Source organism: Mesoplodon mirus, assembly GCF_964341445.2.
Source record: "Mesoplodon mirus genome assembly, chromosome: 2".
NCBI classification, from domain to species: Eukaryota; Metazoa; Chordata; class Mammalia; order Artiodactyla; family Ziphiidae; genus Mesoplodon; species Mesoplodon mirus.
Genome location: NC_138977.1, coordinates 221,003,470 through 221,030,107, shown reverse-complemented (window position 1 = coordinate 221,030,107; position 26,638 = coordinate 221,003,470). Strand labels below are relative to the sequence as shown.

General features: G+C 47.9%; 1 protein-coding gene and 1 long non-coding RNA gene across 10 annotated transcripts in view; one reads left to right on the top strand and one right to left on the bottom strand.

Moving 5' to 3' along the window:
• LOC309795153 overlaps nt 1-26,638 on the bottom strand; it is a 399,522-nt gene that overhangs the window by 236,107 nt on the left and 136,777 nt on the right. The window lies entirely within an intron of this gene.
• Nucleotides 1-26,638, top strand: part of FGFR2 (fibroblast growth factor receptor 2) — a 105,230-nt gene that overhangs the window by 73,161 nt on the left and 5,431 nt on the right. For all 9 annotated transcript variants that reach the window (XM_082611596.1, XM_082611595.1, XM_082611593.1 and 6 more), the window contains 7 exons: nt 8,294-8,445; nt 11,299-11,420; nt 13,972-14,082; nt 15,992-16,182; nt 23,024-23,146; nt 23,704-23,774; nt 25,422-25,559. In XM_082611596.1, coding sequence (XP_082467722.1) covers nt 8,294-8,445; nt 11,299-11,420; nt 13,972-14,082; nt 15,992-16,182; nt 23,024-23,146; nt 23,704-23,774; nt 25,422-25,559 — 908 coding nt within the window. The remainder of the gene's footprint in view (nt 1-8,293; nt 8,446-11,298; nt 11,421-13,971; nt 14,083-15,991; nt 16,183-23,023; nt 23,147-23,703; nt 23,775-25,421; nt 25,560-26,638) is intronic.

The window sequence follows — 26,638 nt, the reverse complement described above, 5'->3', positions numbered from 1 at the left end:
CTCTCAACCACTGCGCCACCAGGGAGGCCCCCAAGTCATGTTTTTTGAAACAGCAAGGGAGATGGCTACCTCATGGGCCCTAACTCAGTGTGTACTTCAGTTGAATTTACAGGGTGCTTGTTAAAATTGTAGACTCCTTAGGCTCAGCCCCCGGAGCTTCTGGTGGTTGAGTAGGTCTTGGATAGGACCAGGAACCTGCATTTTAAGCAAGTCCTCCAGTGATTCTGAAATGCACCCCGAGCAACTCTGGGTTAATCCCAGCCCTGTCCCTCCTGGGACTTCAGGTGGTGATGACATTTTCTGGACAAGGCCCTAGCAAGGATTAGGGACCATTAGGTCAGCAGCGGTTTTAGCACAGATCCGGCTGTTCTCAGCCCACCTGCGAACTCCGGGCTCAATGGGTCCTTGCTGACTTCTTTGAACCCACGTTTCAAGCAGGTCTTTCTAAATGGAGGCTGAGGGTAGCATTTGGAGTATGTGTCACGTGCAGGCAAGTGCTCAGATGGTGTTAAGAGTTGGGGAGGAGAAGGGTGCCCATTGGCCCCCCTGCCTCCAAGAGCGCTGTTGTTATTAAAATGGTACCACTGTCATTCTTGGGGCCAGGGCAGCGACGATGAGGCCACTTGCCTGATTCTGGGAGAGTCCAGTCCTAAGGTGACTCTTACAGGCTGGTACCCGTGGTGACCTTCAGGTGATGTGGCCACCCCTCCCCAACCCTTGCTCCTTACCAGTTACCTCTGGGCCATTCTTACAGCCACCATCTTGAGAGCCTGGCTCCAGGGAGCTGAAAGAGGGAGTGGTGTTCCCATCTTTATTATTTCTTTTTTTCTAATTGGGAAAAATGCTGCCTTCTGGAGGAAACCTGTAATTTGGTGTAGCTAGACCATTGTCCTGTAATTATTTCATCATCTTTTTTTCTGCAGCTGTTACAATGCTCTTCTCTCTCTTTTTTTTTGCGGTACGCGGGCCTCTCACTGTTGTGGCCTCTCCCGTCGTGGAGCACAGGCCCCGGACGCGCAGGCTCAGCGGCCATGGCTCACGGGCCCAGCCACTCCGCGGCATGTGGGGTCTTCCCGGACCGGGGCACGAACCCGTGTCCCCTGCATCGGCAGGCGGACTCTCAACCACTGCGCCACCAGGGAAGCCCTCCTCTTTATTTAATATAAAAGAGGCGGATGCCTGTAAAGTCCCCTCGACTCAACTCTGTTGGTTGTGTTTTATGTCTCTCTGGCTGACTGGCCCTTCTCCATCGTCATCTCCACCTAAGTTGGCCATTTCTCCCCTGCTCCCCTGTGTAACGAAAGGGAACATTCGAGCTCTTCCTCCTTTTTTATCCCTCCCTCCTTCCTTCCTTCCTTCATAATTTTCTGAGTGCTAAGTCTAACCCAGGTTCCATATAAGACGTGGCCCGTCGCCTTCGCCAGTGGCTCCAAGGTCATTTGGGGGCCTTCATTTGAGATGCAGTTGCCTTGTGTTTCCGTAAGGTCGAGTGCTATAAGCAGAGCAAAGTGGGCAAACACCAGGTCCCTGGAAAAATAAATCTCTGGGAGTTTATTTGGGGAAATGTTAACACATCTCAGCTGCTCGTAGGGGAGGCCCTGATGCTTCACAAAGAGCGATTCGTCCATCACAAGCACAGCCCCTTTGGTGGAGGAGACGCTTATCAGGTAGCTGGATAAAAGGGGGTTATTGGACTGTAGCGGGAATGAAAAGCCCCAGAAAGGCCGGCAGATCTGTTGATGACGGAGAGCATACCACAGGGATGCCAAGCATGCCTTTACCTGGCGACAGGTGAGCCTGTAATCAGATGTCTTAGGGGATGGGTTTTTCCCGAGCATTTGCTAGGCGCTTGTCATGCTGCATGCGCCCGGCCCTCTTTATCACACGGTAGCATTCTGCGTCTTTGTGGTGAGTCCGAATTTCATCTTCTCGGCCCTGACCCTCGCCCCTCCCCGGAGGTGCACAAACCACAACTCACTCAATCAATCATTGCTCCCTTTTTAGAACAAGAGAAGGTTAAAAAAATTTTTTTATCCTACTGTGAATTTTTTTTTTCATTGACATTTACTAATCTGTACTGGACTTACCAGTGTAAGACAGACATTTGAGTTTATTTGTTTTTGAGACAAAAATACTTTTTCTCCAGTACCTAAGAAGAAATTCCTTGCGATCATTTCCCAGTAACCATGAATTTTTTTGAGACTCTATGCGTTTTTTTTTTTTTTTTTTTTTTTTTTTTTGCTGTACGCGGGCCTCTCACTGCTGTGGCCTCTCCCGTTGCGGAGCACAGGCTCCGGACACACAGGCTCCGCGGCCATGGCTCGCGGGCCCAGCCCCTCCGCGGCATGTGGGATCTTCCGGGATCGGGGCACGAACCCGTGTCCCCTGCATCGGCAGGCGGACTCTCAATCACTGCGCCACCAGGGAAGCCCGACTCTATGCGTTTTGATGTTTGGGGAAAGAGAAACAACTTTTAGGTCGGGGGAGGCGGGTAGCACAGGGCATCTCCTGGTTCCCCTTGACGGGGGTCCTCCCACATTCTGAGCTGGGGCTCAGGCAAGGGGACCAGCAGGAGCCAGTCCAGAGAGGGGCGTCTGCGTGAGCCTGTCGGCTCGTGTGCAGGTTTCCAGGGCTGCCGGTGGACGGCGTGGCCGTTGTGAAGCCTTCCTTGCACATCCGTGAATTACAGGGAGGGCTACCCTTCCCGCGTTTTGCACAGATTGGTTGGGTGGGGGCAGGGAGGGGTGTGAAGGGAATTGAAGACGTCTGCTCAGGAGGCGAGCAGCCTCGCTGCGTTTGTTGAATTGGTTTTCAGGGAGCACATCAGCCTCTTTCTCTGGAACAGACACTTGCATAGAGCACGATGGAGCTTCAACTGTCTCCATAAGCAGATAAACACAGCTCCTGGGTGGGGACATGCACATGGGTGTAGCTCATGCTGTCTCACCACCACCAGCATCTCAGAAGGGGCTGCAGGTTTGTTTTTTGTTTTTTTTTTTTTTTTTTTTTCAGACTTCAGTTTCACCCTCTTGGCTGCCGACACAGATAGGTTGAAAGCCAGAGAAAAATCAAGGGCTGTCAAGGTCATGTTTCATAACAATGTCTTTGAGGCAGATGGCACATTCCCAGGGGCGTCATGAACAGGACAAAGATGGCCTGTGTGATTCAGGAGCCAGTTCTCGGGGCTGGGTATGAATGGCTATGAAACATACCGAACTCCGTGAAAGGCAGTCCCACTTCTAGAAGCTCATTTACTACCTAGCAGCTAAACAGCGTGATCTCGGAACATTCTCTATATTTTGGTCAATCAAGTGGTCTAATGAAACCTCGCCAGTTCCAGAAAGCATGTGGGAAATTAGATGGTCATGGATGGTTTAACTGGAATTTGCCCTTTTGTGTGGGCACCTGGCCCTCCCAGCCCCCATTTGGCCATTCTGTCCTCTCTGCTTCCAGAAGACACAACAGTTTGGCTAAGCTCGGACCTGGGTGCGTTCTTCTAGGAAGACCAGCCGGTTGGGGTTTGATAGGTTTACTCTGGAGAGTCCTGGGGGGAGGTTTGGGGAGACGGAGACTTGCTAAGGGAGAAAAGCGCGTGCCAGATCAACGACCCTGCCTCTTTACCTAAAATGTGTTTTGGAAGGAAAAAAATCCCGTCCCCACACGCCTTGGACCTTTATTTCAGCTTGAGGTGGTGAAGGCGTTTTGCCTGCCGTCGGGGAGTGATGGGCAGGGCTTATAGCAAACCTGTGTTAACTCTGGGACCTTGTGCTTTGGTCTGGGAATGCGGACCCGTGGACTGAGAGTCGGAGGGTTTCTCTGGCTGGTTGTGGTCCGTTTGTGAGTCCTCAGAATAAGCAAGCACACAAATATTCATACCTCTTCCCTGTGGCATCTGTGCCTCTGTCTGCTCTGTTCTCTGTGGGCCCCCCTCTCATTGTTGAATTGAATCTAGTATTAAAAGATAACATAGTTTCTCGGTGGCCCTTTAAAAAGAAAAGAAAAAAACCCCCGCTTCCTTGCTTAATCTCCTTTATGTACCGTGGAAATAGACAAAAAGCACATTTAGTTAAAGGCTTGATTTATGGCACGAGGAATTTATGGTAAAGAGATTCTGGAAAGTGAGGAAGCTGAATTGAGACTGTGAAAAAACATGCTAAAAAAGTGCCTGCCAGGATTTGGGAGTGGGGAAAAAAGAGCTTGTTTTAGACTGTTAATGTTTATTGTTGTACATAACTAAATGATCTCTATCGATGGGCTATTTTAAAATTAGATAAAAAGGAAACCCAGAATTGAAGAAGCATATCTGATAGGGAGGATGATGTTTTTGTGCCAAGAAAAAAAAGTGATCATCTAACATGGCTGCAGAAGTAGGATTCAGAGGTGGACACTGGATTTCCTTAAGGAGTGTGGTCCAAAGGAGAGAAGCTCCAGAAACACGGTGTTCCACGGAGGAATTGCCTGCAAGGGGTCGTGCCAGCCCTGCAAACACGTTAGCACGCGGAGTAAAACGGAGTGAAGAGAAAGCCAGTCATATTTTACAGTCTCAGAGGGGATTTTAAAAGCATAGTAAAAATGCATGGAGGTGAAATTAAGATATACGTCCACAGACAGAGTGATTGAATTCTGTCGTTTCTTACACTTGGGGCATTTTCTTAACCTTTTTTCTCTTTGTGTGTTTTACAAAAGTATTTTCCAGATCTGTACATGGAATCTAAACCTCTACACTTAATGTGAGCAAAATTTCCATAACTTTAATCATAGTGACAGCAACTAAGTTTGGAAAGGTTTTCCATTTTCAAAGCTCTCACCTTAAAACCTTGTTGGAGACAATCTAACCCTAGGGTTTGTGGGGGAAGATGTATATGGGTGTGAACTTTTGTCACGGTCTGTGGGCAAAGATTCCTTTGGGGTCACAGGTTAGCCGCAGAGCAGTTAACTTCTGACTGGATGTTTCGTTTTTCTTTCTGAAGTGGCCTCTAAGCCCTGTTAGTCATGAGGACTTTCCTGCTCTCCAGCTTTCCTCTTGCCCTGGGACCGTGCCCTGACTCCTGGGTCCTTAATTTCTGGGGTTTGCTTTTTTGCTCACTGGAGCCCCCGGCGCATCCTGGCTGTAAGCAGAGGATCGTCTTTCACACCATTAAGGCAAGTCCTGCCCTTAACGCCGGTGGGGTTTCTCTCTCCCCCATTGCACACCATGTCATAGGACCTCACACACGGAACAGCCTTGGGCTCCAAGTCCTTGGGCTTCCCCGGGGGAGGGGCCATCTAAGCTCCCTTGGACCTGAGCAGCAAATGACTCTAAAAAGATGCTAAGAGAAACCATTGTGGGGTTGGTAGCGAAAGCTGACTGAGCTCTCAGCAAGCACCAGGCGTAGCACCAAACGCTTTATGGGTGTGACCTCATTTTACCATCACGGTAATTCTGTGATGTGGGAACTGTTCTGGTCTCCCTTTAACAGGTGAGGAAACTTGAGCTGAGGAACGTCAAGTGACTTGCTAAACCTCTCACAGTTACTGTTGGAACAGGGATCCCACAGCCCGCAGTGGTGCACTTGGTCAGGATGCCGCCACCGGCTCACGGCCCCACATTATAAACAGTTTGCAGGGGAAGGGCACCAGCTAGGGTTGGCTGCTTGGCTAGGGGAGGTCACTGGGTACCCACATGGAAGGATGCAAAGACGCCCCAGCACCCAGCCTCTAGCCCAGGGAAGGGGCGACAGCAGTGATCTCGTTATTTTAACTCATTTTAGAAGTCAGTTTATTTTAAGCATATGCCCTGTTTTCCACCCCCCAGTTCCATGCCTCAGTCCAGATCCTCTTTATTCTTAAAAATATTTTTGTCATTAAAGAAAAGTGCTTTGTTTTCATAGAACGTAAAAGAGATACATATGCATGGGAATGAAATTCAGATGGTTTAGGAAGTTCTGAAATGAGACATAGTCCACCCCGTCCCTCAACGTCCTATAATCTCTCTCCCCAAAGGTGACCACGGCTAAGGCTCTTATATATCCTTCCCGAGGCTTGTTTTCAGTGCCTGTGTCCTCACACCTTGCCATGGGAAGGCTACTCTACTCTACGTTGTGTCCTGAAGCCTCAACCATGTGTGATGTGCGAGGACATGGCAGGGAAGGCCAGACGGGCCTCTTCACCCAGAGCTGCTCCCCTCATCACCGCCCCAGGGGTTTCTCCCTCACCACGATCCCAGCACACCATGCACAGGAGTTCTGGCCACCCTGCGGTCCAGCAAGGAGGGCTACGCTGCTGGCCATGGAGGGGGTGTTCGTCTGTGAAATCTGCCAGCCCTCGTCTGGTTGGGGCCAGTAACTGTCTCATTGCCAGGCTGACTTTGACTGCTGTTCCGAATCTTCTTGCCTGTCATCTTCAAGCCCGGTTCCCACTGCAATGAGTGGTGATTTTTGCTTCTTCACGTGGGAGACCTTTTTGTCTCTGAGAACACCAGTCTCCTTTTGCGTCCATAGCTCAAAACCGACTCAGGGCGTTAGGATTTGGGGAATTATTTTTAGCCCAACTTATTCCTTGAATCTTTCTGAGCCCTTCTCTGCAGTTGGAGCTCAAGACATGTATATGTGGTCAGTGAAGGCTGTGGAGATCTTGAGGATGTTACTGGTGGGCCCTGCAGCCGAGGTCAGCGCACTGCGGAGGTCGTTTCCACGGGCTTTTCGTCTTTTTCTTTTTGCTTCTGCTGTTTTGCCTCTGTGGCCTAGACACTTGGGTGTGAAGCCTCAGCCTCTTAGAACCATATCTATTCATGAGGCCCCTCTCAGCTCCAAAATTAATGATTGTTCAGTTCCTTAAAAAAAAATTATTTACTATGCTCACAGTGAATAAACATTGATCATACTGTCTGCATAATAAAATTTAGGAATAACAACCTTTGACAAAAGACTGCTCAAAAGGCCCAGAAATGTTTTCAATGTACATTTAAAAAGATAATAGAAGTTCTGTGTTAAAAATTGCCTACTTCTTGCTATTAATACTAAAACCAACTTCCTATTCCTAAAATGATTCCCTCCGGATCCATTCTTGGACATCTTCTCAGGTTTCCTACCTGCTTTTTAAGGGCAGTCTGGGTTTAAAAAGGAGAGAATCAACATTTTTTAAGTAGGACGTTCCCAGGAAAGTACAGTCTTCTGGTTCCCCGTGGGAATGGTCCAGGCTCCACCTTGAAAGTTCATCTCCATTAAATATGTTCATCTTTACTTGGTCCTTGCCACCTTGATTTAAAAAGTGTTTGTAAGCACAGCTGGGAAGAAGGGTTGATGTGGGCAGTCATGCAGGGGACAGAACCACGTTTGAGGGGTCGCGTCAAACCCCAGATTCCAGCTCTCTCGGGCCAGAGTCTTGTTCACGCCTTGGAATAAGGTGATGGTCAGGCAGCCCGCGATGGTGTTTTCCTTTACAGAAACCAGCACAGGGAAGATGATATATTTAAGAAATAACCATTTTATCAAATGCGGACTATAATGGATTAGAGTAAATGAGAAAACTCAGTGAAGCCCTGCAGGCTTCCCGGGGGGAGAGGAGCTTTCCCACGAGATTGTGAATAAAGAGGTATTTTTCTTTCCCTTGACTCTTCGTCCACTAGTTTCTGAAACTGAAGTTGACAAGAGGCGGTTGATTTTCTGCAAATGGCCTGGGCATCAACCAGTTCCCAGAAGGACCAGGGAGAAGCAGATAGTGGTCCCCAGTGCCTGGGTCTCTGGTGACCTTGAATAAAGGCATGTGGAGCTACTGGAATGCTTTTCACGTTCAAATCCTAGAGCTAGTTCCTTGAGGTATTCTGCTTACATTTCAAAAGATAGAGCTGATTGAAGAGCTGATTTTCCAGAAGTTTTTATGGAATCTCATAAGCACAGCATTGATTCACCATCCCTGCTGGTCTATGGGCAGGAGATTGATAATCTGGGGCTCCAGTAGAGGCACGGGGAAAAAGGCAAGAATGAAGCCCATATGGGGTCTGTCTCTATGTCCTCAAGTGATTATCTTGAGGAATTAGGACAGAAAGAAGACATTTTTTATCAGGCACTCTCTAAAACTGTTGTTTGGAAACCTGGCCTTAGGACCATGTAATTTGGATGAAATCTAGCACGTACTGCATGGATGGGAAGACAGAGGAGTTGGAATCCAGGGTTTTGGTCCTCAATTCACGACTTTGGCCAACCCTCACCTTCCCCCCTTTCTAAGAGCTGACTGGCTGGCAGGGCTCTGGCCGGCTTCCAGCCTTCTCAGGTGGAGCCAGGATTACATCTGTGTCTTTGTATTTTGTATCCAGGTTTCTGCTGAGTCCAGCTCCTCCATGAACTCCAATACCCCACTGGTGAGGATTACAACTCGCCTCTCCTCAACAGCAGACACCCCCATGCTGGCGGGGGTCTCCGAGTACGAGCTGCCAGAAGATCCAAAATGGGAGTTTCCAAGAGATAAGTGAGTACTTCTATGGGGCACATCCCTGAATGGGGATTAAGTATAAAATGGGGATATTGGGCTGACATTTTCTTTTTATTACCCTTAACTGCCAAGGTCTTGCTGTGATGATGTCAACAGGAGTGGGTAAGATTGTATGTAAATAACCAACTCTAAGAAAAACAAAGAACTAATTCTCTCTCTCTCTCTGTCTCTCTCTCTTTTGTAATAGTTCTTTTAAAACAGAGCTACTAAGCCATGGCTGATCCCCAAACAAAATGGTACCTTGTTAGCATTTTTTTTTTTAACTTTCTAGATAATTCAAACCCAGTCAAATGGAATAAAAGTGGGATTATCCCATTTATAAAACAGAGTTGACATTCCAACTTCTGGTTCCTAGAACATGTCTGTTCTACAGTTCATTTCCTTAGAGAAATTAGGTCTAGCATATAAATTGCCTTAAGAATCTTCACCCAGTGTTGCTGTTTTTAATAGTTATTAATATAATATTGGGCTGGAAATCTTCAAATACGGTACTTGACATCGAATTTCTTGTGGTCCCTAGTGTTTTCCTTATTGGATGATATTGATGTGTTCCAGTCAGATGTTCAAAGTGTGGCCACCTGGGCTCTGCTGAAAGCATTGTTGGGAGCTGTGTGTCTCTTGGTCTGGCTTCAAGTTCAGGGACTTTGGATTCTATTGGGCTGGATTGGAATCCTGGCTCTGCCAGCCAGTGGCTGGGCAACCTTGTGTGAGTTCCCTGATTCTCTTTGAACTTCATTTCTATGAAATGAAGGTCATGGTACAGACCTCCCAGGACTGAGCACAGTTCTTGGCTCATGTGAATTTCCCTTCCTTCCATTTCCCTTCATAACCTGAGAGATCTGAACTGCAGATCTCAGCAAGATGGCAGAGCTGGGCATCGAGTCAGTGGACAGATCTTGGGCTACCAGCCCCCAGACTCGCCTTCTGAAATGAATACGATGGTCACTGAAGGGCTGACAGCTCATTTCCGGGGTCTCTCTTGTAGTAATCAGAGTCCAAACAGCTTGAGAATAATGGAGGGTAGAAATCGCTGACTATACACCTGCATCAAATCAGCTGGAATAAGCTTTTGACTTGCTCATGTACAGCAACCCTATTGGTCTTGACATTTGTACTATCTCCCTGAGATTATGTCGGAGAAGTGCCTAATTACTAGAGAAGGAACTCATACACAAATTTGGAAATACAAAGATAAGCTTTTCCAGGGGCTGGATATCATGCGCTCTCTTTGGAAGGAGAGATAGCTTCCAGGGCACTTGTAATTTTGACTCACACAGCTCCAGCCAGCTTTGTTTTCTACTGGCTCGTTACTTTAAATAATAAACAGCTCATTTATTCATGTGCAGCATACGTCAGAACCAAGTTATTGTACCTGTATCATTCTGTTAGAGTGTTAACGGAAATGATTTCCAGTTTATGTGTGTACTGTTCATTCATTCAGTACTTGTTTACTGAACACTTACCAGTGAGGTACCAGAAAAAACAAAGAATGATTTCTTTACCTGTAGAATGTGGAAAGGGGGTGTTTCTCGTGAGCCCTCCCAGCTCCCTGGTTTGATTAAACAAGTAGGTGGGTTAATGTGCACATCCTATGGATATAGGACTGAGTTTGGGAGCTGTGATCATATTTTAAGAAACTGCAGCTCTCAGGTTCAATCTGTAGTTTTTGCCACCTGTGACGCCACCGGCAACAGTAACCGTCTGTCTGTTAGCTCCCACCCGGGGTAGCCGGAGTGTGGAAAATCTGAGTGCAGAGCATTTCAAAAGAGTGTTTAGCACAACCGTAGGGGAAGCAGATTTCCAATGAATGAAGCCTATTTAGAAGCAGTTTATTAGATCGGAGGCAGACGTTGTACAAAGAAAGGATTGTCATGCTTGGAGCAGCAGGGCAGTAGGACATAAATTAGCCATTTTTCCAATGCAAATGTTTATTTTCTGCCAAGATATTAAACTTAATTTTAGCTCAGGATAGAAAGGGAATGACCTCAGCATAGCACACACTGCCCTCGGTCTTTGCTGTGACTTCTGCAAGCCATTGCGTACTTAGCAAAAATACCGCTTACTAGTGGCAGCTTGGTACTTTGCTGTGTTATGCTTAACTGAAAAAACCGCATTCATAAGTATTCCAAAGTCTCTTCCATTCGGTTGGTTTCTGGAATGCCCAAGGAGTCTATATGGCTATTAGTATGATGTATGTAGAGCTTCTGAGCTTAGAAATTTAGCGTGTTGTGTTCGCTTTGGATTTTCTTCATTATTAATTTTGGGTAGTCATAAGGATTTCTAAACGATTATGTCAAAAAAAAAATGCCCCCAATTTCTAGCATTTCCTTTTTCCTTTAATGAAAAAATAGAGATCCCTTGAAATGCGTTTAAGATTCATATCTTGTAACTTGGCCCAGAATGTGACCATAAAATCCATTGGTATTCGAATAATAGCGATTTTTAAAGACATCACAGAGACAAAAAATAACAGCTTTAATGGTTTTCTTTGAGATATCCTAAATTATGAAAATTCGATAGGCTCAAGATCAAAAGCTCCTTGTTTTTAGCACTTAGGAAGGCTGACCACCTCACTTGCAAGGATACCGTCCATAAAGAAAATAAATGGAGAATACAAATGTGAAATTCAATAGCTGTTCCAGCAGTAATTGACATTCTCTAAAACGTCACTAAGAAAATACTCAAGCGCATGTGTACCCCAAGTCTCATTAGTTCCATATGATAAATGCTCCATGCTTTTGTAAGCCGCTGAAAGATTTTTATATTGAGTTCTGGAATTTCCCTCGCTACACCAGATGCTGTTTGCTAATCCTCTCTTTACACATTTAGGCTGACGCTGGGCAAACCCCTGGGAGAAGGTTGCTTTGGGCAAGTGGTCATGGCTGAAGCAGTGGGAATTGACAAAGAGAAGCCCAAGGAAGCAGTCACTGTGGCCGTGAAGATGTTGAAAGGTGAGTGGGGTGGAGGTGGGGAGGGTGGGGGAAGGGCAGGGTGAGGACGCCTTATCAAGAATGTTCCTTTTGTGGCATGTGAACTCTGTCATGGCAGGGGGTTAGAGAGCACATAGCTGACCTAGGGGTTGAGAAGTTTTCAGTATAAATCAGCATCTCGGACAGACTATTTATCTTGAGCTGTGTGCACTTATAAAAAAGAAAAGCCAGTTGTATTGGAAAGTGGCAGCCTCATTCCCTTTATATTTGTAAGTGCTTAGAAAGTATCGACTCACGTAGAATTGATTATTTTAGATGAGTGTTGGTGTGTCGGATTCAGGACCCAAACCTTCATTTACAAATGAAGGAAAATTGGCCCTTTTAGAGGGAGAAAGGAGGCTCAGGGAGAGGAGGACACACTTGCTCCTTTGCAGGAGGAACAAAGCAGGGATGACGTTGTCTGTGGGAGTCGCTTGGGAAGCTGGAAGGGGACTCACCGGATTGGTGCTGGTCCAGAGCCTTCTGGGACGTGTGAGCCGTTACCCAGGGATGTAAACGTCGAGTGGCGTTCGTGGGAGCCTGAATGTCTCTGCATTAACCTTCCAACCCTGCTTCATGCCTGCGTCCAAGGAGCTTAAAGAACTTTTAACCATTAACTTCATCCTCCCACAGTGTTCTTTTATGAGAGCAGTTACAGGGAATGGTTGCATTATAAATCCCGTTGGAGGCATCTCAGAAAGGACACCCCAAGCTGAGTTTTCCCCACGTGTCCCAGAGGAGAGAGGTCTGTTCTTGGGACATGGTGGGGGGGTGCCTCACGCATTGTGGACGCCCTGGGGGCTAGGCTTTTTCTTTCTTTCATGGGTTGTTTTTTTTTTGTTTTGTTTTGGGTTTTTTTGTGGTACATGGGCCTCTCACTGTTGTGGCCTCTCCCGTTGCGGAGCACAGGCTCCGGACGCGCAGGCTCAGTGGCCATGGCTCATGGGCCCAGCCGCCCCGCAGCATGTGGGATCTTCCTGGACTGGGACACGAACCCGTGTCCCCTGCATCGGCAGGTGGACTCCCAGCCACTGTGCCACCAGGGAAGCCCTCTTTCATGGGTTTTTGTGGGATAGTCACCACGTCTCTCCCTGAGGGGAGGGAGCAAGGTGGAAATAGTAAAAAAAAGTGTTGGGTGCTTTTTTTCTGTTTGTTTTTTTAGCTATGGATCTGAATGGCTCCCAAGGCACACTAGGGTGTTTTGAGCTGCTCCCCACTTTGGGGTGTGATGCCTGGGAGGACTGCGTTCTCGCACCCTGCGTGTCTCAGCTCCACCCACAGAGGCAGCCAGCCCTCTGCCTGCATCCTGCATGGCCTGGGCCTGCCTCCTGTGCCTTTGCCTTGGTGAGTGGCAGGTGCAGTGAGCTGTGGGCTCCCACTGGCCGTCCCGACAGCCCCTGGCCATGTACCAGGGCCGAGTATGCGGAAGGCCCAGGCTCCTGGTCTCTGTGGACAGAGCTTCTGATTCGGTTTACGGAGCTCAGGAGAAGGAGGTCTGGGAGTTCTCTTTCTCTGGTTATTTCAAGGCTGGCCTTCCCTTAGGATGGAGAAGGACATTAGCCACAGAGCCCTTATGACGTGGCCATTTTTACAGCCAGCGGGTGGCTCAGAGCTTAGAGGAGACCCCACAGTGTCACCGCAGTGGAGCCTCCGCATCTGAGGGGCAGGTGCTCAGCCCTCCACGTGAGTCTGCGTGGATTTTACACTCCAGGCAGTTGTGTTGCTCTTCCTGCTGTGAAGCTAAAAAGCTTTATGCAGCATGGCTTCTGTCCATACCCTTACCTCATTTTTTTTAGTAAGCCCAGATTTCCCCATATTGAATTAGCTCAAAGGGGGATACCTGCAGGAGAATCTAGCCACTCTTTGGAAGCTAACTGTGAGCCTGTGTATGCAGAACCTAAGCCATTCTTGCTTGAAATTATGGAGCAGAGGTTTTTAAAACCTTAACTTTTTAGGAGGGGAATCCCAGCCCCTTTCGAAGCCCGTAGAAGGCGCACACACGCACTTTTGTCCTCAGTCCGGGGTGTCCTCTGAATCCATCTGTGGATGCTCCGTGGGCTGCGAGGGCTCAGCTTAGCAGCACGTGGTGCAGAGAAAGTCTGAAGTGATGTGAAATGCTCCCAAACTCCTCTTCCTCTTCCTCCCCGGAAGTCCTCACAGTTGCTTTCAGGCCCCATGAAGTTTGATGTGATTCTCTCAGGTACCTTAGGTCTGCCAGAGGATGGAATTATTTCACGATAGAGAAAAATGCCCCCATGTTTGTGAGGTTTGCTGGAAAAGATTTGGCCTTGGCATCCAAGGCCTATATATTTGTTCTGACTTTTGACCCTCTTGACCCCAAATTAGCTATTCGACACGGAGCGGGGCAGTGCTGGGCCCTTCCCGCTTCACCAGTAAGATGAGGGAGATGATTTGGAAAGTTTTTCTGGTTCTAAAATTGACTTTCATGCTGTATCAACCAAATTTTCATCAACTAACAGTAGCAACCAAGGAGTTAGAGGAAACTGATCTGTAATTTACCTAATGTTCCTAGATGATGCTACAGAGAAGGACCTTTCTGATCTGGTGTCAGAGATGGAGATGATGAAGATGATTGGGAAACACAAAAACATCATAAATCTCCTCGGAGCCTGTACTCAAGATGGTGAGTAGGAGGGAAAAGAGCTTTCATCCACGTGACCCAGGGTTCAATGTCAGCATCGTTTTAAAAATGGATGGACTCTTAGATCTTGCTCCTAGGGCCTCTCAAGTGCATGTTTAAAGTTTTCCTTAAAAACCCCCTCAGGGGGAATTCCCTGGCGGTCCAGTGGTTAAGACTCTGAGCTCTCACTGCCTAGGGCCTGGGTTCAATCCCTCGTCAGGGAACTAAGATCCCACAAGCTGGGTCTTCCCTGATGGCACAGTGGTTAAGAATCCACCTGCCAATGCAGGGGACACGGGTTCGAGCCCTGGTCCGGGAAGATCCCACGTGCCGCGCGGAGCAACTAAGCCCGTGTGCCACAATGACTGAGCCTGCGCTCTAGAGCTCGCGAGCCACAACTACTGAGCCCACGTGCCACAACTACTGAAGCCCTCGTGCCTGGAGCCTGTGCTCCGCAACGAGAGAAGCTACCGCGAGGAGAAGCCCGCTCACCACAACTAGATAAAGCCTGCACAGCAAAAGAGACACAACACAGCCAAAAATAAATAAATGAAAGTAAATAAGTAAAAAAAATAAGTAAAATCCCACAAGCCATGTGGTATGGCCAAAAAAACCACAAAAAACCAAAACCCGTCAGGAAGTGTTCCTGGCCACGAACACAAAGAAGACGTTATGACTGTGCCTGGGTTCTGGGGGCGGGAAGGTGGGCATTGGGCGGCTCTGGATGGGAAAGCCTATAGCGTCCTCCTGTTTTTAGGGCATAACCTGGAGGGTTTTCGGAAAAGGCAGCCTCCTTATGTTTTCGTTTTGTAAATGCTAAGAGAGATTTCTCCAAATAACATCCTACATTTTGGTTGACAAGTTCTTCCCTTAAAGTGGGGATTGAGGAACCCATGTCTTGTTATGGGTACCAGGTGGCTGAGCTCCCACAAGTGGCCTGAAAGAGGGGAGATAGATAGGAAGGGGCACATTATCTTCCTCAGGGGAGCGAGACTCCTGGCTTCTCTCATGGATGATCTGTGGCACTTTGCGAATCAGTCTGATGATAATTAATGAACTTGAAGATGCGTGTCTTTGCCTCAGCAGTTTCCCTTTGAGGTCTATACCAGGAGTCAGGAGACTTTTTCTGTAAAGGGTGATTGTAAATATTTTCGGATTTGTGACAACTACCCATCTCTGCTGCCGCAGTGAGAAAGCTGCCACAGACAATACAAAAATGAATGGGCCACGTTGTGTGCCAGTAACATTTACACACAAAAACAGGCTCGTCTATACCATGGGGAAATTATTGCACATATATATACAGAGACGTGCATAGCGGTGTTCACTGCACCCTGTTTGCAATTGCCCAAACCCGGAAACAACCCATAGGGGGATGGAGAAATAAATGTGTATTTATATGATAGAATCTATGTAACTGTTAAAAGGAATGATCTAGATCTATTTTTATCAGCCTGACTGGCTTCCAGAAAGATAATATGTGGGGGGGGGGCGGAAATGGTGCAAAGCTATGTCTTTATTACTCATTGATGTGATTAAAAATAATACGTTGTTTATTGATACATAGGTATCTGTAAAATAGTTAAAATGCACTACAAGGACCAAATTTATGGTAGCTGTTGCTTTCCAGGAGGGTGCAGGTGAGAGGCTGGGCAAGACAGGGAAAGGACACTCACTGTAGTATCGCTGTTTTATTTCTTAAAGACTGTTGAGTCTATCTCGGCCAAACGTTGGTTGTCATTTGGGGGAGATTAGAATGCAGGTGTTCTATTTCTGTGTGTGCTTTCTGTAGGTTTAAATTTTTTTAAAAAATGATAAAGCACTGGGTTGGAATAAGTAAAACTCCTTTGCTGAGCTGCCCCAGGGCAGATCCGGGCTTCCCTGCCTCTCCAACCTGTGTTCTCGTCCACAGGGCCGCTCTATGTCATAGTCGAATATGCCTCAAAGGGCAACCTGCGGGAATACCTCCGTGCCCGGAGGCCGCCCGGGATGGAGTACTCCTATGACATCAGCCGGGTTCCTGAGGAGCAGATGACGTTCAAGGACCTGGTGTCGTGCACCTACCAGCTGGCCCGGGGCATGGAGTACTTGGCTTCCCAAAAAGTGAGTCCTTCCCTCTCTCCTTGGTTGGGTGGATTGCAGCGAAACACGTCTTTGAAGAAAACAGACCACTGGGACGTGCTCGTTTGCTGAATCAAGCCCTTGCCTGTCTTGTACGACCTGGAGACTATGTCTTGCGTTATTCACACTGGGGTTTAATGAACTCTTTAAAAGCCAAAGCCTCATAACCAGTAGTGACACCACAGAGATGAGCAGAAAAGATGTCTCTTTTCGCAGGCACGGCTGGCCGTGGTCTGCCAGGGAGTCGGCTCTCCAGGTGGACAGCAGTTGGGTTAGGGGGGCGCTGCCTTTAATTCTGAGGATATTTTGGCTTTGTTTGTTTTGTGGTTATTGAGTCTTGGGACGTGGACTTCGGGTGTTGTCTTCATGGTTTTGAGTTTGAAATGACGTTAAATAGTCTAAGAACAAAGCTCAAATGAAGGAATATTTTGGTAACATCGAGTGCCGGGCATCCGCTGGATTTATTTTGTCTCGTTTGGCGGGGTGACCCTCTGTGGTTAGAAGTTGGCCAGGTCCCCTGAGGTGAATCGCCTGCATTCCGAGCATGCCACACGCAGTGGACTTGAAACATCTGAGTTATTGTGAAAGCAGTTAGACAGGTGCCCAGATATCCCCTGGGGCATTGTGGACGGCCCAAGACACCCTTCCCTGGCCCACGCTTGGGGGGAAGTACACAGCTACCTTCTTGGGCAGAGGTGGGTCAGTTCCTAACTGCGCTGGAGCTTAATGCAGCATCAGGGATTCCTCTGGTCCCCAAAGAAGTAAGAGCCTCTGGTGGGCGTGGACCATCTGTCCCCTTGTGGCCTGGGCTGGGTCCTGGCCATGCCAGTCACATGAGTGAGCGAGGCAGCCCCTGTCACATCACACCGAGTAGGGATTTGGGGACCGGTGGCTGCACCTCAGCCCCTGCTGACTGTAGCCGTGTGGGAACACGGCCAGAGCCACCACATGTTCTTTTTTGTTTTTTTTATTTTCAAGAGAGTCAGAGCTTTTTTTTTCCTGTAAGATGTCCCAAAGTATAGATTTTAGGAAACCGAAACAGGGTTGTGTGATTTTGTACACGTGCGTGTGCACAGCGGACTTTGCCAGCTGACAAGTCTTTAGCAGGAAGAAACAATCAGATCTAGAATGTGGGACATTTGACAAGACATTGCTTCGAAATGTCAGTGTCACAAAAGACAAAAAATGCTGGGGAGATGGTTCCAGATTAAAGGAGGCTTAAGAGACGTGACAACTGAATGTACATGCATGATCCCGGAGGGGATCGTGTTCTGGATGGGAGGTGGGGCTGCCGCTTTTACAAAGGACATTTATGAACAATTGAAATGTGAAAGTGATTGGATAGTAGATAATGTGACTGTTTCAATGTTAAATTTGGGGGTGGTGATAGAGGTCTTGTGTAAGGTGGGAGGTATGTGCTAATGAGGTTTGCAGCTCACTTTTAAGTGGTTCAGCCATAAAACGTGTGTGTGTGTGTGTGTGTGTGTGTGTGTGTGTGTGTGTGTGTGTGTACAGGGAGGCTGGGTATAGAGAGAAAGAGAGAGCAAAGAAGCATAACAAGTGAATCTGGCAAACCTGGATAGCTGTTGTTCTCTTTCGCCTTTTCTGTCGCTTGGAACTATTGCTAAATAAAACCCTGGGGAGGCTGCCTGTCCTGAGCCTCTGGTCCTGGTCGCCCTCTGTCCTCCTGGTGTGGGAGAGGGAGGAAGGATTTTTTGAACTCAGCAGGGTGCTGCTCCTAATCCAAAGTGGTGGGAGACTGGCCTGGTCATTTTATTAATCCTTCAACGAATATTCCTGAGCGTTCCTGACTCAGGTGCCTGGTATCCTGGGTCAGGTGACTAGGACGGACATAGTCCTTGGCCTCTTGGAGCAGGAACTATGGGGGGCAGCGGGTGAAATCAACAATAAATGTGGGCATGTGAAAGGCTGAGGACCATGCTGTGGAGGAAACCGACGGTGTGAGGTCAGGAACAGGGGGGACCTGGGAGGTTGCAGGGGGAGGTGAAGGGCAAGCCCTCCCACAGAGGGACGGGCTGTGTGGAGCCTCTAGGGCGTCAGGGCCTGACAGCCTCAGGCAAGGACTCTGCCCTGTGTTCTGGGCTCTGGGGAAGCCACCAAGGGGGAGTGGTTTTGATCAGGTTTGTGCTGTAAAGCTGGCTCCTGTGACCATGGTTTGGGCTGAGGTTTATTGGCCCCGATAGACACGAGGGAAGTAGGTTGCTTTGGGATATATTTTGCTATCAGGACAGTTAGTGGATTGAGTAGCTATAGGAGGGAGAAAAAGAGGAATCAAGACTGACTCCTGGATTTCCAGCTTGAGAAACTGGATGGTGGTGCAGCTTAATCAGGATGAGGAAGATGGGGGCATGGGGCGGTGGCAGGGATAGATTCTGGTGGGAAATCCAAGGTACGTTTTGAACATGTCTGAGGGTCATTCAAGGGCAGATGTCAACCAGGAAGCTGCGGGCTGAAGCTCAGCTCTGAAGGCTGGGCTAGACACCGGAGCCAGTGAAGGAAGTGTAGTTTCAAGCCATGGGAATGGATGGGTTCTCCTTGGGTGGGGAGATTGGGGAGAGACAGAGAAGAGGGGGAACAGAAGCCTGGAGTCAAACCCTGAGAAAACTCTCAAATCTAGAGACGGGCTGAAAGCACAGGAAAAGATGGAGGAGACATGGTCAGAGAGGGTCAGAGAGGGAGGAGGGAACCCAGAATGCGGTTCACAGAGGCTCTGGGAGGAGTCTCAGGAAGGTGGAATAGGAGAAAGGAGCTGGTGGAGTCTGGCTTGTGGAGCAGTGGTGGGTCCCCACCACCCCCTACAGCCGAGGACGAGATCCTTCCTGCTTTGGAGCTGCTTGGTGTGGTGGAGAGAGAACTAAGAATCAGGTGAACTTGGCAAAATGGGGAAAAGGATACATTTTAGAATGACAAACTGAAAATGCCCTTCTTAATAGTATTGTAATAATAATAATGATCATTATTACTAATCACTACCACTTTGTGAGAGCTTAATGTCTGCCAGGCATGGAGCAAGCATTTTACATACAGTATCGTGCATAACCCCAGAACAACACAGAAACAGGTGTGTTTAAATCCCCATCTTATGGATAAGGATGCAGGGGAGTGTTTGGAAGTGCCAGGAAAGCTTTGAGCCCAGGTATGAGGGAGTCACTGTCCTCCTTTCTGAGCTGGGGACTCATCAGCCTGGAGAGGAAAGTGGCTGGTCCCAGACCTGGCCTTTTTGTTCTCTACCCACCTATCCTGCTCTCAGGTATTCCCTGCCTCCCTGGACCGAGAAGAGGACCATTGAGATGCCCTGTGTTGGGGTTTTGTTTGCTAACCCAGGGTGGGGTAGAGGGGACGGAGTCCTGTTTCCTGAGGCTTTGTAGTTGTGTTTCCAAAGCTCTTTGCTGAAGGCCACCGGCAATTAAGGACCTAGAACAGGTTTGAAGCAGGTTCTAGACCCAGATCTTAAGAACGGTCCCCCGAGTGGAACCTGCTTCCAAAAATGGAGGGCTTATTCCTGACAGTGGAAAATGAAGAAGCAGGGGACAGGTCAGCCCCGTCACACCCATTCCCTCCCGGTGGATGGCGATAAGTTTGTTAGAGACCTGCCTGAGGAACTGTTGGGTGAGACGTCTGGTTCATTGCTGATGGAGTGTAATTAGGAATTCAGCTCAATGGCCGTTTACTGGGTCAGGTTCTGTGCTGGGAATGTAGAGGTGAACCTGGAGTCCTGCCCTTGACCTGGGGACGCTGGGGGTGGACAAGTTAAGAAACTCCATGATGTATACAGTAATACAATTAGGTGATGTGGGATTTGAGCCTTCTACCAGTTATGGAAGCCTTTCTATTTTCAGTGCAAAGTACACTAATTTTTCTTTTTTACAAAATCCTAAGGCCAGTTAAACCTCCAAGGTGTTAAACTTGAGCGGCTGTTTTTGTTTTTGTTTGTTTGTCTTTTCTTTTTTTTAGCAAACTCTAACTTCCCCATCTGTAAAATGGCTATAATAATACCCATCTCATAGGCTGCTGTGGGAATTTAATGTGATCAGCTGTGCAGAGGCACCCAGCACACTGTCAGGGTCATAGAGGTGTTAGTTTTCCTTCCCTTAGTGACCTGTTGACCTTTGCTTATTGAAGAAATGGAACACCAAACAGTCCGAGAGCCCTAGTTATGTAAAATGGTCAGCTCTTTGCACTGGAGAATAACTCAGATTTCTGCAGATGATGGGAATTTGGCTTGACTTTGATTATTTTCTTTTTCTTGGTATTGGTTCCAAGTCTCTTCTTGTTCAGCCCAGAGGGTGAGCTTTGGTGTTTCCTAGCACCCTGGGATGCGGGAGGTTGGTGCTGAGTTCTGGCTCTCTTGGAGAAAATGGGGGTCGCCGTCGTAGTGACTCTGAGTTGAGCCCTTATGTGTGGTCAGAGCCCCACGCACAGGGAGTCAGATTCTTCTGACCACACAGCTTGCCAAACTCAGAGTTGTGTCGGCAGGGAGCACACCACTGGGAGAGTTTGGCCCAGGGCTTGGAAGTTCAATTTGAAGAGGCCTCCAAAACCAGGAACACAGCTCCCGCCCCAGCTGGATCCCCGGGAAGCTTCTGGGAGCTCTCACATTTCCTGCTTCCATTCTGGCCGGGCACAGGCATGCCTGTGGTGCTCTCCTGCCTTCCCTTCAATGATCTTAGCCCATCCAGGGGGCCACAGAAGCAGATTAAAAACAAGGAATAGTTGAAGGGTGGGCAGAAAAAAATTATCCCTCATTTATTCTTCAGAGAGAGTTTGGTCTGCTCCTTTTTCAATGGGCCATGTTGTGGAGTATCAATCTCAAATCAGCCCCATTTCACCCATGTCAGATGGGTTGATAAGACTCTCTCCTTCATATAATAGTTAGCCTTTGCCTAGAACCTGTGTAAAAGTGTTTGTTAGGGATGTTTGTTCACTTCTTCTTCTTTTTTTTTTTTTTTGGCGGTGTGCAGGCCTCTCACTGCTGTGGCCTCTCCCGTTGCGGAGCACAGGCTCTGGATGCGCAGGCTCAGTGGCCATGGCTCACGGGCCCAGCCGCTCCGCGGCATGTGGGATCTTCCCAGACCGGGGCACGAACCCGTGTCCCCTGCATCGGCAGGCGAACCCCCAACCACTGCGCCACCAGGGAAGCCCTGTCCACTTCTTTATACCTTACCATTTCGAAAACTAAGAGGTGATGATTTGGGACCCTAATTACCATGTATCCTGGTAAAATCTTGGTGTATTAAAGTACAGCTAAAACACTTTTAACAGCTTACAAAAACATCATTTGTAGAAAGGAAACATAGAAGTTATAACGACCAGAGCTTTCTGAGACCAAAGAGTTAGTATTGGAACCATAAATCGGCTGCCCTGTAGTGAGCATCTCAGCATCTGGCCCCCGTGTATGTGGCAGACATAGGTTGGGCCCCGTGTGGGGACCAGGTGTTGGGTGAGAACTGGACAGAGAATATGAATAGACAGGCATTGGCCTTCATATAAGCCTAGAACAGATGTGATCAGCTCCTTCAGAAACATAATATGAGGGAAGCAGAGAAGATGCAATAGTGCTGAGTTTGAAGCACGGAGACCTGTTGGAAGGGTGATGAGACCCCGGACTAAGGGCTTAGCAGTGGGAACGGAGCCGGGTGGACAAATTGGAGAGGCATTTGGGGTTTGAAATCAAAAGAACTTGGGAGGAGTGTGTAAAGAATTCTGGTGTATATATCTCAGGTGTATACGAAAAAGACCAAGAAAATAAGAATAGAGTAGAGACCTTGAATTTAAAAGTGCCAAAGGGATGTCAGTGTGGAAATGTCCTATTGAAAATGAGAATCTGGATCCCAGGAGAGAGGTCAGGTTAGAGATAGGAATTTGCATATCTTCTGTAGGTATCCAAGAATGGAAGCCATGTGGCTATGTAGAAATATACAAAAGTAATGGGACAGGTCCTCCATTTTGAGGGAGAGAGAAGCTAAAGCCAAGGAATCTGAGGGATCGGGGAGAGAGAAAGAGAGTGGACCAAGAGAAGGGGTGGGTTTAGAACTCAGTGGGGGGACGGTTTCAAAAATGAGCAAGAGGGGGCTTCCCTGGTGGCGTAGTGGTTGAGAGTCCACCTGCCGATGCAGGGGACACGGGTTCGTGCCCCGGTCCAGGAAGATCCCACACGCCGCGGAGCGGCTGGGGCCGTGAGCCATGGCCGCTGAGCCTGCGCGTCCGGAGCCTGTGCTCCGCAACGGGAGAGGCCACAACAGTGAGAGGCCCGTTGTACCGCAAAAAAAAAAAAAAAAAAAAAAAAAAATGAGCAAGAGGGCTTCCCTGGTGGCGCAGTGGTTGAGAGTCTGCCTGCCGATGCAGGGGACATGGGTTCATGCCCTGGTCTGGGAGGATCCCACATGCCGCGGAGCGGCTGGGCCCGTGAGCCAGGGCCGCTGAGCCTGCACGTCTGGAGCCTGTGTTCCGCAACGGGAGAGGCTGCAGCAGTGAGAGGCCCACGTACCGAAAAAGAAAAAAAAAAATGAGCAAGAAAGGAACAATGTCCGGAACTGCAGAGGGGGAAATAATTGTGGTATTAAAAGAGGTCATTTAGGTGTTCATAATACGAAGGATGCCAGTCAACTGCAGATAAAAGGGCATGTGTTTTCTTATCTACCTTTGCTCTTTGAAATAGTTGGGGCCTTGGTCTTTTATTTTAATTAGAAAAGAAATACCAATGTTTTGACGTAAGATGTATTTTCTCTCTGCGTTATAAGAAGTGCGTATGTTACCTTTTTATTCTTGTAGCATTCTGAAATGAGTTCTTTCTCGATTTCAGTGCATTCATCGAGATTTAGCTGCCAGAAATGTTTTGGTAACAGAAAACAATGTGATGAAAATAGCTGACTTTGGACTGGCCAGAGATATCAACAATATAGACTACTACAAAAAGACCACAAATGTAAGTTGCGGCAGTGATGCAGTGGGAAGGGGTGGAGAGGTGGCACGGAATGTTCCAGGTGAAAGATGTTGCTCAGAGCTAGAAGGACCAATGCCTTTTTATTCCTGTTCTTTTGCCTTACTCTTTACAAACTCCTCAATAAGCACATTTAGACTACAGTTAAGATACTCTTGGTAAACGTGAACCAGTCTTATATACAGAATAATCAGCAGCAAGAATCTTCGTAAGGCTCCTTGTCAAGAACTTTCCTAGCAAAGGTTAGAGCCTGGGAGTTTCTGGGTTAATTTTCACCTAGGAGTTGGTCAGGGTGTGTCTGCCTGCTAGGGAGATAGATGATCATGAGAATCCAAGGAAACGACATTTTATTAACGTGTCCAAATCTGTGCATCTCCCACGCTCTGTGTAGTCCCAGCTGGAGCTTATTTCTGTGCTAATGACTGTCCAGCAAAAACCATTAGAGTGTCAGCTCTTGAAATAAACAGGGCACAGCCGGGTTGAACCTGCTAAAATAAATCGGTTTTAATATATTGGTTTGTACATTTCTTCTACACTTGCAGGGTCGACTTCCAGTCAAGTGGATGGCTCCCGAAGCCCTTTTCGATAGAGTGTACACCCATCAGAGTGATGTGTAAGTAATTCCCTTGTCTCTGCCTTTTCCCTCGGGCTGAGTTGTAAAAATCTCGTACATTCTTTGCCTTCCTTCATTCTTTGGTCCCTGCTGCATTTCACACATGCAGAGAAGGTGCAGGAGCTGGCCTTAGAAAGGATGGATTTTATGGTAGGCTGGTAACCAATGCTCTGTTACTAATCTGCCCGGCTTCAAAGCGCACAGGAGGTGGAACCACTAACCTGCTCCTGCCAGAGCGGAAGTTCTCCCCCTTGAACTAATTCACGGATGTGCGAGTACAAAGCTGCTATCTAATTTGCCAAGCTGTTGGCATGTTCTTCGCGCCCTTAAACTTTTCCTACTTGAGAGTAGTTTGTCCTGTTTTCCCCGTCCTAGGTTTGTCCTCATAGGGGAAAGCTGGTTGGGACACGGTCCACTGGGATGATCTCGACAGGGCCTGCTCCCCATTTATCCGTTGAAAAAATTCTGATCTTGTCTTAGCATCCTTGATAATGTTACAGAAATAGAGTGCAAACTATACAATATTTCTATTGTGATACACTTAAAAATATTATTAGGGCCAGGCTGCAACTGGTATTTTAGAATTCCAGCTTTGGAAATGTGGTCGAAAGATGTTACCATTGTGAGAAACTGGGTGAAAGGTACAGAGGGTCTCTCTCTGTTCTATTTTTTGCAAGTTCCTATGAATTAAAAAATCAGTTGAGCTACTCTTGTTTGTGTGGGTGGGAAGATTTCTGGGGCAGGCATGGATCCCATGCTATAGCCACTGGTCGTGTTCAGCAGTTGCAGAAGGAAAGTGTTACGATTCCCAGTTCTGCAGTGAGCACACTGCCTGGATTGTGCTGCTCTTCTCGCTCTGCACAAAACCAAAGGCAGTTTCATTTCTGAAACTCAACAGAATCAGTGAGGGTGTATTTCCAGTGACCTAGGTAAATGCAGGATTCTCGGCCTGATTAGCTCAGGAATTGTGAGTCTCTTGAACAAGGCTCCGGATCCAACTGTGGGTCTCCGCACGGTCAGGAATAAATTGTGCCCTGTGAGATGTTTTCACTTTCTGTCGTATGAAGTTTGTCTGGGGCACAGGGCTCCTCCATCCTAATCCCAGCCCGGCACTAACTCCCTTCATGACCTTAGTAAGTCGGGAAACTTTTGTGTGCTCAGATGGTCCACTGGCCACCTTGGGCAGCTGTTACCTCTCAGAATCAGCATGCTGGCCTTAGTCTGTCAACTGCTCATACTGTAGGTCACAGCCCTGGGCTCAGGCACGTAGGCCGGTGGAAGAGCTGGACAGGAGCATAAAGAGCTTTGCAGTTTAGAAGTTCATGTTTATAACACTGCATGAAGACAAAGAGTTTTATTTGAGAGTGATGGAAGGAGGAAAAAACCCCCAAATCTCCACCCTCCCCTCTGCCCCCCAAAAGAGTGAGGGTTTACTATCACTTGTCTGTGGATGGAAAATTCCATCCGAATAGCCTCTGGGGATGCTCTTTGGGGGCAGGAAGGGGCAAGTTGGATGAACTGTAGGAGGGCCCCGGTCAATTGTCTTTGAATGTAAGGAGTAAGTGGGCGTTCATTTTCTTAACTGGGCGTGTTTAGGTCTCTGTGATTCAGATGGATTACTAATGCTGTTTTCTCCCTTCTTTGCAGCTGGTCCTTCGGGGTGTTAATGTGGGAGATCTTCACTTTAGGGGGCTCGCCCTACCCAGGGATTCCCGTGGAGGAACTTTTTAAGCTGCTTAAGGAAGGGCACAGGATGGATAAGCCGGCAAACTGCACCAATGAACTGTAAGGGCCGTTGTCTCTCCTGATGCCCCAGGAGCCCCTGCCCGCCAGTGACGCTTCTCCCGGATACTTTGGTTTTCTAAGGCCCCTGGTTTTTTAAACATGTCCTAAGAAGAAGAATTGCTGAAACTTTCCGGGCCCAATCCTGGAACTGAGATAGAAAGCTCCATGGACAGCCCTGACTGTCCAAAAGAAAGAGCATCCTTCTGAGGTGTATGGAGCGAGCTTTAAACCACAGAGGGTGTCGGGCTGCCCGGCCGAGGGCTCCTGACTTCACACAGCGAGCCCGGTGATCTTCCTGGGCCACTGTACTGTGCCTTGCTGTTGTCAAAGTGACAGGAAGGTACATCAGGCTTCCCACATACACAAGCTCAAAAGCCGTGGGGCTGCCCCCTTTCCTCATGGGTTGTGCCTGGCCCCTGCACAGCGAGTGGAGAATGGGTGCTTCTGCAGCCTCTCTGTGACCATTGAAAATTGCTATTATAGATGGACCTCAACCACATTCCTCGGGGCGAATGAACTAGCGTCTGGTTACCTATATTTTACCCATATTTTAGTGCAGAGAATTAAAAACTTGTCCAGTTGCCATCCTTAGAGTACCCGATCTGACTCTAAAACCACGAGCTGGTTTCTAGCAAAACCTACCCCGCACTTTAAGTGGAATTACATTGTGTTGGTGACATGGGTCTTGTGCAGTAAAGTCAGTGCTTTGGAAAGGAGTCTCTCCTCCCAACCCCCAGAATTGACTAAGAAGAGGGATTGTCCCAGAGACCGCGGTCTCTTGGGTATCGTTTCACGGGATTTTACATCAGTAATCCCATGAGTGCTTTTTGGTGTACAGTGGGCATCTGATGAATGGCCACATTTTATAGTATGTTATATAAAGGCATTTATTTATTTATTTATTTATTTTAACATCTTTATTGGAGTATAATTGCTTTACAATGGTGCGTTAGTTTCTGCTTTATAACAAAGTGAATCAGCTATACATGTACATATGTCCCCATATCTCTTCCCTCTTGCATTTTATTGTGTTCCCTGTCATTCCTGGTGCTTTTGCTGCCTTAGAGGGTCTGTCGGAA